The sequence below is a fragment of the Oncorhynchus gorbuscha genome, linkage group LG08 (genome assembly GCF_021184085.1).
Source record: "Oncorhynchus gorbuscha isolate QuinsamMale2020 ecotype Even-year linkage group LG08, OgorEven_v1.0, whole genome shotgun sequence".
NCBI lineage: Eukaryota > Metazoa > Chordata > Actinopteri > Salmoniformes > Salmonidae > Oncorhynchus > Oncorhynchus gorbuscha.
In genome coordinates this window covers 57,887,128-57,902,107 of record NC_060180.1, presented here as the reverse complement: position 1 = coordinate 57,902,107, position 14,980 = coordinate 57,887,128, and the positions used below count along the sequence as shown (strand labels likewise).

The 14,980-nt window shown below is 40.9% G+C and overlaps 2 protein-coding genes across 8 annotated transcripts in view; both read left to right on the top strand.

The window, feature by feature from the left end:
* LOC124041900 (nuclear receptor coactivator 2-like) overlaps positions 1–11,953 on the top strand; it is a 52,306-nt gene extending 40,353 nt beyond the window's left edge. For 3 of the 6 annotated variants that reach the window (XM_046360028.1, XM_046360029.1, XM_046360030.1), the window contains 5 exons: positions 3,956–4,033; positions 4,303–4,792; positions 6,996–7,179; positions 7,634–7,838; positions 9,570–11,953. In XM_046360028.1, the coding sequence (XP_046215984.1) occupies positions 3,956–4,033; positions 4,303–4,792; positions 6,996–7,179; positions 7,634–7,838; positions 9,570–9,581 (969 nt within the window). In that variant the 3' untranslated portion in view covers positions 9,582–11,953. The remainder of the gene's footprint in view (positions 1–3,955; positions 4,034–4,302; positions 4,793–6,995; positions 7,180–7,633; positions 7,839–9,569) is intronic. The other 3 variants (XM_046360033.1, XM_046360031.1, XM_046360032.1) reach the window with 3 other exon arrangements.
* Positions 11,954–13,971: 2,018 nt separating this feature from the next.
* The window catches only part of LOC124041899 (solute carrier organic anion transporter family member 5A1-like), a 31,569-nt gene continuing 30,560 nt past the window's right edge, over positions 13,972–14,980 (top strand). The window contains exon 1 of one of the 2 annotated variants that reach the window (XM_046360027.1): positions 13,972–14,252. The gene's annotated coding sequence lies outside the window, so the exon portion shown is untranslated. Of the gene's footprint in view, positions 14,257–14,980 lie in introns of both variants that reach the window. The other variant, XM_046360026.1, reaches the window with a different exon arrangement.

The following is a 14,980-nucleotide window of genomic DNA, read 5'->3' as shown; positions in this document are numbered from 1 at the left end:
TGTCGTCTGCGTAGAGGTGGATCAGAGAATCACCAGCAGCAAGAGCGACATCATTGATGTATACAGAGAAAAGAGTTGTCCCGAGAATTGAACCCTGTGGCACCCCCGTAGAGACTGCCAGAGGTCCGGAAAACAGGCCCTCTGATTTGACACACTGAACTCTGTCTGAGAAGTAGTTGGTGAACCAGGCGAGACAGTCATTTGAGAAGCCAAGGCTATTAAGTCTGCGGATAAGAATGTAGTGATTGACAGAGTTGAAAGCCTTGGCCAGGTCGATGAATACAACTGCACATTGTCTCTTATCGATGCTGGTTATGATATTGTTTAGGACATTGAGCGTGGCTGAGGTGCACCCATGACCAGCTCTGAAACCAGATTGCATAGCAGAGAAGGTACGATGAGATTTGTAATGGTCAGTGATCTAACATTTTGGGTCAAAAGTGTCTTCCCTTTGAAGAGGGTTGCAACAATTGCGGTGGATAATTTTAGAAAGAGGGGGTCCAGATTGTCTAGCACGGCTGATTTGTAGGGATCCAGATTTTGCCGCTCTTTCAGAACATCAGCTATCTGGATTTGGGTGAAGGAGAAATGGGGAAGGCTTGGGAAAGTTGCTGAGGGGGGCGCAGGGCTGTTGGCCGGGGAAGGGGTAGCCAGGTGAAAAGCATGGCCAGCCGTAGATAAAAGCTTATTGAAATTCTCAATTATCGTGGATTTATCAGTGGTGACAGTGTTTCCTAGCCTCAGTGCAGTGGGCAGCTGGGAGGAGGTGCTCTTATTCTCCATGGACTTTACAGTGTCCCACACCAGAACTTTATGGCCGTTGTGGTACAAGGTGCAAATTTCTGTTTGAAAAATCTTGCCTTCGAGTATATTGGTTCCTGACTTCCATGAAAAGTTGTATATCGCGGGGGCTATTCGATGCTAATGCAGTACGCCACAGGATGTTTTTGTGCTGATCAAGGGCAGTCAGGTCTGGAGTGAACCAAGGGCTATATCTGTTCCTGGTTCTACATTTTTTTGAACGGGGCATGCTTATTTAAAGATGGTGAGGAAAGCACTTTTAAAGAATAACCAGGCATCATCTACTGACGGAATACCCGGGCTAGGTTGATTAGAAAGGCCTGCTTGCTGAAGTGTTTTAGGAAGCGTTTGACAGTGATGAGGGGTGGTCGTTTAACTGCAGACCCATTACGGATGCAGGCAATGAGGCAGTGATTGCTGAGATCCTCGTTGAAGACCATAGAGGTGTATTTAGAGGGCAGGTCGGTTAGGATGATACCTATGAGGGTGCCCGTGTTTACGGATTTGGGATTGTACCTGGTAGGTTCATTTGATAATTTGATAGATTTGTCACATGCTTTGTAAACAACAGGTGTAGATTAACAGTGAAATGCTTACTTAGGGGCTCTTCCCAACAATGCAGAGAAATAACTTATAGAAAGATAATAACACAAGGAATACATACGCAATGAGGTACAAAAACTTGACAATATACACAGTGTATTGAGTCAATGTGTGGCGGTATGAGGTAATTGAGGTAGATTCTAAATGTTCATATGGGTAGGGGTAAATTAATTAGGCAACGGCATGGATAAAAAGGAGTAGCAGCAGTATATGTGATGAGTCAAGAGTTTGTGCAAAGGGGGGGTCAATACAGATAGTACAGGTAGCTATTTGGTTAACTATTTCGCAGTCTTATGGCTTGGGGGTTAAAGCTGTTCAGAGTTCTGTTGGTTCCAGACATGGCGCATCGGTACCGCTTGTTTTGCAGTAGCAGAGAGTCTTTGACCATTTTTAGGGCCCTCTGACACTGCCTGGTGTAGAGGTTCTGGGCGGCAGGGAGTTTGGACCCAGTGATTTATTAGGCTGTACCCACTTCCCTTCTGTAGCTCGTTGGATGTCAAGCAGTTGCCATACCAAGCTGTGACACAGCCAGTCAAGATGATCTCAGATTTTTTAAGCTCTGAGCGCCCATGCCAAATCTTCAGCCTCCTGAGGGGGATGAGGCTTTGTTGGTGTGTGGGCCATTTAAGTTAATTCCTTAGTAATGATGGTGTGGATGTGAGCCATGACCATCCAAGCATTTCATAGCTACAGATGTGAGTGCTACAGGGGCGATAGTCATTTAGACAGGTTACCTTGGCATTCTTGGGCACAGGGACTGTGGTGGTCTGCTTGAAACATGTAGGTATTACAGATAGGGTCAGGGAGCGGTTGAACATGTCAGCGAAGACGCTGATCAGTGAATGCCAGCTGGTCAGTGCATGCTATGAGTATTCCTCCTGGTTATCCATCTGGCCCGAGGCCTTGTGAATGTTAAAGGTTCACCCAATTTGAATGTTATATCGTTTTTGTGCATCTCTGAGTAATGTATGATTAATTCCCTGGATAATTGCATGTTTTCATGTGTATCTGAGTTATTGGCCTTCAAGCAGGGAGAAATCTGCCCAGTATGACGCAGCACCGTGATAGTCGCTCTCACTATACTGGAAGTTAATAGGAATACGACTTTTAGATTGCGAAAAACGTCCATCATAGATTTCAATACTGACTGATGTCATAACTCGGGAGGTTGTCTCCTCTCGAATGAGCCATTGATCATATTTTAACGATATTCCTACCTCGAGAAATGTGTAATTTTAATGGAGGGTCTAGCACATTATTCCCATTTGTCTGCTACTTTAGTCCAGGGTGCATTGCATGGTGCCATTGCCAGAGATATTATAGAATGTAGATAGGAGTCCAATGAATGAATGAAGGAACGTATACCGTCCCACCCAGCAGACTGTCGACCAATCGTGTCCACTTTGTAATGCTGCTTCACGCAGTTGTTAAGCTAATCATCATGCAACCCCTTCTCAAAGTCAGTGTGTATGTCGAGAAATGTGCTTATTTTCCTCTAAAGTACGTGATTTCAAAGCTCCTTGTCCCAGAATCGCCCAGAATACACTGTGTGGCCCATTGACGTAGCCTGGGCAACATTTCCCATCCCCTTAAGTATATCTGTCATTTCGAATGTTAGGTTGAGCATGGAGAGATTGTAGACTCCTAAATTGATAGTGCATTTTGTTTAGGTGATTTTACAGATACCTAGCTATGTTACATGCTGATATTGTCTTTGGTATTACTGTGTGTAGCTATGTTTGCTTTCTACCTGCCTAGTTAGCCCATAGATAGAGAGCATTGCATTGTGTATTTTGTAGTTGACTTGAGCTACAACACATTTCCACAACTATTTTCCAGGTTCCCACCAACCAAAAATATTCTCACATATTAGTTTTGTTTAACACTGTAAATTAAAGGAATTAGTGTTTTAGGGTGGATTTTTCCTTTAACCTGTTTAAAGGGCTCACTCACATTTGACTTAGAGTTTGTGTATGCATTGATATGTAGGCTACGTGTGCCTTTTTAAAAATGTATGTAGGTCTGTCCTTGACTAATGATGTTCTGTATTATGTTTTGTGAGGAGTAGCTGCTGCTTTTGCAACAGCTTATGGGGATCCTAATAAAATAGAAAATACCAATACATTGGCTACAGAGAGCCAGATCACACAGTCGTCCGGAACAGCTATTGCTCTCATGCATGGTTCAGTGTTGCTTGCCTCAAAGCGAGCATAGAAGGCATTTAACTCATCTGGTAGGCTCTCATCACTGGGCACCTCGTGGCTGGGTTTCCCTTTGTAATTCGTGATAGTTTTTAAGCCCTGCCACATCTGACGCGCATCAGAGCTGGCATAGTAGGATCCATCTTAGTCCTGTATTGACACTGCCTATTTGATCGCTCGTCAGAGGTCGTAGCGGGATTTTATTACATTATTAATAAAGTGCAGTATCATAAATGTCTTTGGACTTCACCAAGTAATGGGTCTAATAGAATGTCAAGGGCTATGTAATTAACACGTTTAAGTCGGTTAAATTCAACAACAATTAAAAATATATATATATATTTCCTCAGCAGAATCGTCAGCCAATGATGAATCAGATGGGTGTGTCCAACATGAACCTACCTCTCAGACCCAGTGTACCCAACCAGGTTAGTCAGAATACTGTAGCAGATCATTATTATTACAGCTCCATGCGTGTGTGAGTTTGCATCCTTAATGGCACCCTATTCCCTATAAATAAAAATTCAAATATAGTGTACTTCTTTTGGCAGCACCCTATTCACTATATAGTGTACTACTTTTGACCAGGACCGATCTAGGGCTCTGTTCAAAAGTAATGCACTTTATAGGGAATAGGGTTCCATTTGGGCTGCACCCTAATGCCTAAAGTCTAAATGTGTCTTGTCTGTCCTCCTAGGGAACCCTGAATGCTCAGATGTTGGCCCAGAGACAGAGGGAGTACCTGAGTAACATCCTGCGCCAGCGCCAGCAGCATGTCCACCAGAGAGCCATGCTGATGCGGGCCCAGGGCCTCATCGCCCCCCCTAACATGGCTTCAGCGGCTGGGGCAGTGGAGCCCTCACAGTCCCCTGGCGTGCCCCCCGGTTCCATGGGCACCAACCCTCGGATCCCCCAGGCAAACCCCCAGCAGTTCCCCTACCCGGCCAGCTACGGTACTGGTCTTACGTCTCCGCCACCCTCCACCAGCCCCTTCCCCCCGCTGTCCCCTGGTCTCCCTGAGGCTCAGCAGCTCCTCTCCCCTCTCCACTCCTCCCCAATCCCGCATGGCTCCTCCCAGATGAGTCTAGCTAACCAGCAAGGGATGATGGGAAACGTAGGTGGCCAGTTTGGAGCCGTAGTGAATCCACAAATGCAGCAACACCGTGCCTTCCAGTTTCCCAGCTCAGGTATACTGTAATATAATGCTGCCCGGTCACCTCGCTGTGTGGCTTCCTGTCACAGCTTTGGTTTAATTTCAATTGATAATAATTGTAATCATACGTGGGTTTAATTTGGTGGTTGCATGACTGTAGTGGTATTTGTTTCTCATACATACTCCATGGTGGTTTAGCTGAACAGCTGCCAAATGAAATAGTACACTACTGGTCAAACCTTTTAGAACACCTACTCATTCAGGCGTTTTTCTTTAATTTTTACAATTTTCTACATTGTAGAATAATAGTGAAGACATTAAAACTATGAAATGACACACATGGAACCAAAAAAGTGTTATATTTTAGATTCTTCAAATAGCCACCCTTTGCCTTGATGACAGTTTTGCACACTCTTGGCATTCTCTCAACCAGCTTCATGAGGTAGCCACCTGGAATACTTTTAAATTGTACCTTAAAAGTTAATTTGTGGAATTTCTTTCCTTCTTAATGCATTTGAGCCAATCAGTTGTGTTGTGACAAGGTAGGGGGCATATACATAGACGTATTTGGTAAAAGACCAAGTCCATATTATGACAAGAACAGCTCAAATGAGTCCATCACTTTAAGACATGAAGGTCAGTCAATTCGGAAAATGTCAGGAACTTTGTTTCTTCAAGTGCAGTCGCAAAAACCATCAAGCGCTATGATGAAACTGGCTCTCATGAGGACCACCACAGGAATGGAAAACCCAGAGTCACTTCTGCTGCAGAGGATAAGTTCATTACAGTTACCAGCCTCAGGAATTGCTTAATGGATGAATTGCTGAATAGACACCACTACTAAAGGACACCAATATGAAGAAGAGACTTGCTTGGGCCAAGAAACACAAGCAATGGACATTAGACCGGTGGAAAGGTGTCCTTTTGGTCTGGAGTCCAAATTTTAGATTTTTGGCACCAACCACCATGTCTTTGTGAGACGCGGTGTGGGTGAACGGATGATCTCTGCATGTGTATTTCCCACTGTGAAGTATGGAGGAGGTGTGATGGTGCTTTGCTGGTGACATTGTCTGTGATTGATTTAGAATTCAAGGCACACTTAACCAGCATGGCTACCACAGCATTCTGCAGCGATACGCCATCCCATCTGGCTTGCGCTTAGTGGGACAATCATTTGTTTTTCAACAGGACAATGACCCAACACACCTCCAGGCTGTGTAAGGGCTATTTGACCAATAAGGAGAGAGATGGAGTGCTGCATCAGATGACCTGGCCTCCACAATCCCCCATCCTCAACCAAATTGAGATGGTTTTGGATGAGTTGGACCGCAGAGTGAAGGAAAAGCAGCCAACAAGTGCAGCCAACAAGTGCTCAGCACTTGAACTCCTTCAAGACTGTTGGAAAAGCATTCAAGGTGAAACTGGTTGAGAGAATGCCAAGAGTGTGCAAATCTGTCAAGGCAACGGGTGGCTATTTGAAGAATCTCAAATATAAATATATTTTGATTTGTTTAACACTGTTTTTTTTGCTTACTACATGATTCCATATGTGTTATTTCACAGTTTTGATGTCTTCACTATTATTCTGCAATGCCGTAAAGTCAAAATAACGAAAAACCCTCGACTGAGTAGGTATTCTAAAACTTTTGACTGGTAGTGTATGCCTCATGTCATCTCACAGGTATATCTACCTAAAGATATCAGAGTACTTGTGATCTATAGTATTAACTCATTGCTTCTGTCATGTTAGTCAAAACAATCCATTACATATGATACAGGGATAAGAATTACTAATAGCATTATCAGATAGCTTCATGTTGGTGTTCACATAGATATTAGTGGTGGCTGAGCTGTAGAATTTTCATATTTTTCATCTTCTCTTACCCATTCATGTGAGTGTATAGATTTGATTGTGCCATGTTTTTGACCAACTGCATGTATGTACTTTACTTTGGCTCTTCATGTATTTCTGTATCTTCATTAACATATCTGCAGTAGTCAACTACAACACAAAGCTTATCTTAAGCCTGGTCCCTATTTGTGCTTTTGGCAATTCCATTTCTGTCATTGTCAAGCCAAACATTGCATGACGATGAATGACAAGGAGTTGGAATGGTGGAAAAAACAGATTATTCAAGCAGTCTTATCTTGACAATGAAATGAATGTTTAGGTAACGTCTACTGTACTCTCCACCCCTCAGTACTGATAACAAATGTCTCCTCCCTGGTCCTGTCAGGTATAAACCAGCAGCAGCAGGACGCAGGCTTCACAGGAGCCACTACCCCCCAGAGTCCACTCATGTCCCCCCGCATGAATCACGCCCAGAGCCCCATGATGCAGCAGCAGGCCCAGGCCAACTCCTCCTACCAGCCCTCCTCTGAGATGAACGGCTGGCCTCAGGGCAACATGTCAGGAAACAGGTGAGACTGGCAACTCTACCTGGATCAAAATCTAATTTTATCACGTGTCAAATTTTTATTTCACCTTTATTTAACTAGGCAAGTCAGTTAAGAACAAATTCTTATTTACAATGACTGCCTACCCCGGCCAAGCCTTTTGGTTGCAAAATTCAAGTAACTTCGGGAAAGGGTTTCCAGGAAGTCCTGTTTGGAGGATTCTCTGAATCCGGAGGAAATTAACAGAAATCTGTAATTCTTCATCTAGGTTTTCTGGAAAACCAGAATTTTGCAACCCTACTGCTAACCTTTGTATTTAGTTGTCATGATTATGATCATAGACTTATGTTTTGATTCTGCATTAATCTACACTGTCTGTAGGATGTATTCCGTATGCTCTCATGATACACATTTTCATCAACCTGTGGTCAAATCTGTGATTGAACATGTACCTTTTGATTTCCATGCTCTGTTTCAGCATGTTCACACAACAGTCTCAAGCTCAGCAATACATGGCCCAACAGTCTAATGGTGGAATGTACAACGGCACAAACGCAAACCTGAACATGAACATACAGGGTGTCCCCATGGCCTCCAACGGCAGCATGAACAACATGAACCAAGTCTCAGCAGGCCAGATGACCATGCCTACAGGAAGCCTGTCTTCCATGGACCCTGAGCAGGTGTGTGTGTGTGTGTGTGTGTGTGTGTGTGTGTGTGTGTGTGTGTGTGTGTGTGTGTGTGTGTGTGTGTGTGTGTGTGTGTGTGTGTGTGTGTGTGTGTGTGTGTGTGTGTGTGTGTGTGTGTGTGTGTGTGTGTGTCCAGTTCAAGTTCCACCCACTCCTTTGTGTACTTTAGTTTCTCTTTATCATTTAAGGTACTTTTAGAGAAACAAAAGTTAAATCTGATTTAGAAATTAAAATGAAAGAAAAAAAGAACACCCTCTTAGAAAAAGCCAATAAAAAATCTTTACAAGCTAAAGAAGGAAAATACAATTTCATAACTACGATCTTTTACTTTTGAAGAGAACCAACAACTACAGGTTAAACTCCAATAAAAAATACTACTTAATGGCAAATAAAGCAGTAAAATATCTCTCACCTCTCACAAAACAAATACATGCTAAACCAGTTAGAATTTTAAAAGATACAAACTCTTATTTAGAAACAACGTGATTTTTACAATTTAAAAATCTTCAATGAAAATGTATATGAATCTAAATTAAACATTTGGATGGATCCTATAGCCTTAGACTCAACAGCTCTGAAGCAGTTATCAACAGAAAAAGTATCATCACTAAAAACAGAGATTACTCAAGAAGAAATATTAGATGCTGTTATAACATTTGCACAGAGAAAAGCAGGCGCCAGGTGCACGGTGTTTCCTCCGACACATTGGTGCAGCTGGCTTCCGGGTTGGATATGCGCTGTGTTAAGAAGCAGTGCGGCTTGGTTGGGTTGTGTTTCGGAGGACGCATGGTTTTTGACCTTTGTCTCTCCCGAGCCCGTGCGGGAGTTGTAGCGATGAGACAAGGTAGTAATTACTAACAATTGGATACTACAAAATTGGGGAGAAAAATACAATTTAAAAAATATTTCACAGATAAATTGGTCCACATGGAAAAACTAAATATGTATAAACCATAAATGACTTGGTAACAGGAAATACACTGAACAAAAATATAAATGCAACATGCAACATTTTCAAAGATTTACTCAGTTACAGTTCCTGTAAGGAAGTCAGTCAGTCAATAGAAATAATGAATTAGGAGGGCTTCACACGACTGGGCAGGGTTGGTCTGGGAGGGCATAGTCCAACCCACTTGGGAGCCAGGGCCCAGCCAATCAGAATGAGTTTTTCTGCACATGGGGTATTGCTGAGAATTGTTTTAGTTAATCCATTTTAGAATAAAGCTGTAACGAAACAAAATGTGGAAAAAGTCAAGCGGTCTGAGTTTCTTTCCAAAGGCACTGATAATGCCTTGAGACGAAGGGATAGCATCATTCTAGACCAGTTGGCTGGAATTGACATGTTAATACAAGGTGACACAACTCCAGTGAGTAACGTTTCATCTTCTGTTGTTGTCTGCCCAACATTAGGGATTAGTGTATTTAAAAACGTTTACACATCAAAACAGACAGCACCGATTTGTCGTTGAGGGCCTTCTTCCCATGTCCTTATAATCCCCTGTGTCTCTTTAGAATGTTGTCAGTTGTATTTCACTCAATTCTGCCCTTTTGTCCCCCACAATGAAATCGGGTGAGAGACTAGATCTGTCTCCGTCCGGTCAATGATGTGTCTTGCCATAGAGATCTGGCATTTACAATATTACACTGATTGGCCTAAGGGGGGGCAGTATAGTAATCAACTGAAATGTTGCCTTGTTTAAATCAAAGAAACATTTTCTTTTTCAGAACTATTGCTGACCCCGGTCTATTGTTGGACAACACGGTTTACAAAAGGTCAACACCCAATGAAAACACTGGCATCCAACCAATCAAGGAGCTCCTGCAGTTCTCCCTGAACCAACCGCATTCACCTTAGTGTGACTTAGGTCCTTCCCAAATAGGCTACACTCAGACACACAGACACTTGCGCACACACACACACGTGTATATATGTGTATATATATAATGGACTCATACTCACACAATATAGAAGCAAAACTGGTCCTGTCAGCAGGCATCTGGTCAGATAAATGTATTCATTTCAGGGGATAGAACGCAGACTATGGCTCAACTCTGAAAATGCTCTCTTTACTTTTAGGTATTTTCTTAATAACAATATTTTCTTTGTCTGATCGTTTCTTTGTATGCACAGGTGTGAGACAAAATTATATCACATGATTTCAAAAAATAAATAAGTGATATTATAAATGGTTTGAAGAGCATAAACTATACAATGATTTTGAATGGTTACATTGTAAAGCCTGACTAAAGTAGTCACTTGAAAGGTTTAAAATAAATGTTTTACAGGTATTTATAGTTTTTAAACTTGAGAAACTTTCTTTGTATGAAACTATAAAAAGGGGGCAAGTGTTAAGTTTCTTAACAAGTATCCCTTAATGGTACCTTATTGTGTCTATTTGAATTACATATTTTAGGTCCTGTAATTTCAGATTAAATTGTCAAATTAATCACCCTGCTGCGATATGTATGAAGGTGAATGTTCATAGTTTTGTATATATTACAGTATAGATTAATTAATTAAGATGTATTTTTTTCTCTCTAGCCTGGTGTTACGACCACTGAAATATGACTTCACAGTCATACCATTTGTGTTGGATTAACTAACAAAGGACTGTTTATCAGGGTTTCAAACAATTTGCGTAAGGATTTTTCCTTGCATTTCACCTTGACCTCATCACAATGAAAGGATTGGACAGGCCTACCAACAGGCATAGCTGAATACTTTAGGGTGCTCTGACTGTGCTGATTTTGTGTGCTGCCCTAAAAAAAAAAGCTGAAAGTGTAAAATGAACAGGTAATATGTATTTTTCAAGCCATATTCCTGTACTATTCCCATTTTTGTTTATCGTCTGTAAACACATAGCAAATATGAACTCAGAATTTTTTTTTTTTTTTTTTTGTAGAATGTGAAAATTCCAAATTGTCTGCAAACACTGAAATGACGTTGGGCTCACAATCATCGGTTTAAAAATGTGTGGCCAGAAAATATCTATTTTGTAGATTTGCACTGGTTCTTATGTCATTCTGACGATGCAAAGGATATTTCTAATGGTTTGTGATGGCCAATTTCTCCCAATTAATTAAACATTTTCCTAAACAAGGCATTATTAAAGAGTTGGGCAAAGTTTGAAGATTAGGATGCTCTGATATAAATATATATTCAAAAAATCACCATTGTAAAATGATGCACTGCTCTCATTGCAAATCCAAAGATGTTATTACTACCTTTTAAAATAAACTTAAGCCATGAAGTGTTACTGTGTTAACAGCCTTTTTTTAAGGCATGCATTTTGGCAATCATAAGTTTTAAGGAAAGAGTTTGCATACAAATATAACTCACAAAGTTTGGTTGAATTTAATTGTTTTTTTTCTTCAGTTCTGACTGATCAAGACTTTTCTTTGTTGTAAAATGTGTTATTAATTTATAGTTTGTTATTTTATCAATTGGTAAATATTACATTCAAGTACCGTAACATGCTAAAGACCTAGCATAATGCCTTAGATCTGTTTTTCTGTCATGTGTATTGCTGTGAAGTTGAAAGGTGTATCATATATGTATAGTGAAGTGACAATACTGAAGAGTGCTTTGTTACTCAGTGGCCGTATCTGATGTGGCACCATATTCACTATATATAGTGCACTACTTTTGAGCAGGGCCTCTAGGGCACTATATAGGGAATAGGGTGCAATTTCAGACGCAGACTTGTGCTATGGTTAGACTACTACACCCCTGTTTCTTTTTTTGCTTTTCAGGTTTTTCTTTCCCCCACATTTTATTTGTGATCAGTGGGTTTTATTATTATTATTTGTACAATTGTTTCATATTTTGACTAAGATGAGTATGTAAACAATGGTTAATCAAAGCAATATTGTAAAACATGAGTTTTTGTGTAGAAAGCTCAGTGTTGCAGTTCAGAGATGTTTTTCGAGGTGTGATGTTCATATTAAATATCACTGTTCACCTGCATCAATGTTTATCCAGAGTGGGAGCATTTATGTAAAAAGTTGTATTTACACCTTATGCAAGCTGTTGACTAATATTGCTTTTGCCAATGCCGCTTGCTAATTTATGATTTATGCATTGTAAATAAATTATTTTTTATTGTTGATTGATGTGTAATTACTGATTGAATTGGTCTACAATTCATGTCACTGTCCCATAAAAGACACATGGTTGACAGTTTTGGTAAGACATTTAATGAAGGTTTCCAGAATGTAATTATTCAGTTGCACACGAAACCACATAAAACTGAATCGTAATAAGACTGAACAAATTATCAAATCAGTTAGCCAAACGTACAACTAACTGTAAGATACTGTGCATGTGTTACATGGTATCGTTTCAATTTAATGTAAAGTTTGACAAGTTTAATATTTTCCAAACAACGGTTGAAATACTACCCCAATTTAAGGTTATCATAGATCTTGAATGAATACATTTATTTGTGTTTGACATACAGTACAAGTCAAGTTTGTCTTTATTTGAACTTTTCTACATTGTAGAAAATAGTTTGTCTTCACTATGAAACCAAAAAAAGTGTTAAAGAAATCAAAAATATTTTTCAAAGTAGCCACACAGAACACTCCTGGCATTCTCTTAACCATCTTGAGGTAGTCACCTGGAATGCTTCAACAGTCTTGACCGAGATCCCACATGCTGAGCACTTGTTGGCTGCTTTTCCTTCACTATGCGCTCAAACTCATCCCAATTGGGTTAAAGTCGGGTGATTGTGGAGACCAGGTCATCTGATGCATCACTCTCCTTATTGGTCAAATAGCCCTTACACAGCCTGGAGGTGTGTTTTGGGTCATTGTCCTGGTGAAAACAAATGATAGTCCCACTAAGCGCAAACTAGATGGGATGGCGTATCGCTGCAGAATGCTGTGGTATGCATGGTGGTTAAGTGTGCCTTGAATTCTAAATAAATCGCTGACAGTGTCACCAGCAAAGTACCATCACATCACCTCCACGCTTCACGGTGGGAACCACACATGCGGAGCTCATCCATTCACCTACTCTGCGTCTTACAAAGACACGGCGGTTGGAACCAAAGGACAGATTTCCACCGGTCTAATGTCCATTGCTTGTGTTTCATGGCCCAAGCAAGTCTCTTCTTATTGGTGTGGTTTCTTTGCAGCAATTTGACCATACATTTATTTGGGCTGTGTCTGAGGTGCAGTTAATTGCCGATTTCTGTGGCTGGTAACTACTGCAGAGGGTAAATTCATTAGAGGTAACTCTGGGTCTTCCTTTCCTGTGGCCGTCCTCATGAGAGCCAGTTTCATCATAGCGCTTGACGGTTTTTGCGACTACAGTTTAAGAAACTTTCTAAGTTCTTGAGTTTTTCTGTATTGACTGACCTTCATGTCTTAAAGTAATGATGGATTGTCATTTCTCTTTGCTGATTTGAGCTGTTCTTAACATAATATGTACTTGGTCTTTTACCAAATAGGGCTGTCTTCTGTATACCAACCCTACCTTGTCACAAATGATTGGCTCAAATGCATTAAGAAGGAATGAAATTCCACAAATGAACTTTTAACAAGGCACACCTATTAATTGAGATGCATTCCAGGTGACTACCTCATGAAGCTGGTTGAGAGAATACCAAGAGTGTGCAAAGCTGTCATCAAGGCAAAGGGTGGCGACTTTGAAGAATCTCATCTAAAATATATTTAGATTTTTTAAAACACTTTTTTGGTTACTACATGATTCTATATGTGTTCTTTCATAGTTTTGATGTCTTCACTATTATTCTACAACGTAGAAAATAGTGAAAATAAATAAAAACTCTTGAATGAGTAGCCGTCTCCAAACTTTTGACTGGTACTGTACATCACCACATGGTTGGGCCATCCAAGCACAGATACCCAACAAAACTAATTTACACCACTGGAAATGACCTGCCATCCAGTAAAGCTGGTAAATGCTACTATATCAGTATTATTATTTATTTTTTGTAGGGAAGTGAACATGTTTCCGAATGCAACAAAGTCACGCATGAACTGAGAGGATGGTAATCACTGGCAGGTGCCAGATGCAGGAGCAAACCGACAAGTGATCATAAATCTGCAGTGACCATTAACAGCTGTATGGTCAAGTACTGGGCTTTGTACAATAAGCTGATTCTAGATGGGTTTTTAGGGGCAACTCCCCCCTCTCCCTCCCGACGACACTTCCGCCCCAGTAAAATCGAACCAATAAGGTGGCTCACTCAGTCGGACGCTGCAGAAGCCTATAACCCTGGGTTGTGGTAAACATCTCATATGTTTTTCCGTGAGAAGGTTGTAATGTACAGCTTTCTACGGGATAGGATGACGATGGTTTTATCTGGTGCAATTTGGTAACGGCCATCAAATGTGATTTTCGTAGGAATTAAGGACCCTGATGTTGCTTAAAATCGTCAGGTTGGTAAGTAAAATTTGTAAACCAACGTTAAACGTTTTCATTCCTAACTACAACGCGAGCTACAAACCTGCCACCAGCAGATCATCAGCAGTTCACCAGAGCTAGCCGCGGTTTTTGGTTAGTTCGCGTAATGGTAGGCTATGCCTACTCTCGGGATTGTGATTGAAAACAGGTTCACGTCGGTAAATGCTAACAAGCCAGTCACCGTTTTTTAGTAACATGTCCGTTTTTATTCAATGTCAAGACTGGTTTAATTTGTTCGTTTTCATGTCTAGGTACTGGTGGTTACAGTATCTAGCTACTCGTTAACGTTGCCTCTGGAGAAGCCAAGGGTTTACAGCTTCCCTTGCTTTGGGTTCTCAGCTGGACGCATCGACCACAGCTGGCTATAACAGATTGTTACACCAGATGTGATTTAAGAAATATTTTTGCTATCCATTACCGGGAGTTACAGGTTACCTACTGTTTGGTGTAACACATCATTTTCGACCAACTTTAACTTGGCGATGCTAGTTATCTTCGTTCTCGATTTGGCCAAACATGTAACGTTATCTTAAACGTCCGTGTCCAGTTGCAGGTGGTGTTTGAATGTAGAAAATTCTCCATCAATTCAAGTAAAAATAATTGTTTTGTTTAATAAATAAACCCTACAATGTGTACGCTGCTATCTTGTCTTTGAAATATTTTCTCATTATATTTAGACAGGTACGTGTCGTAATGACACGCC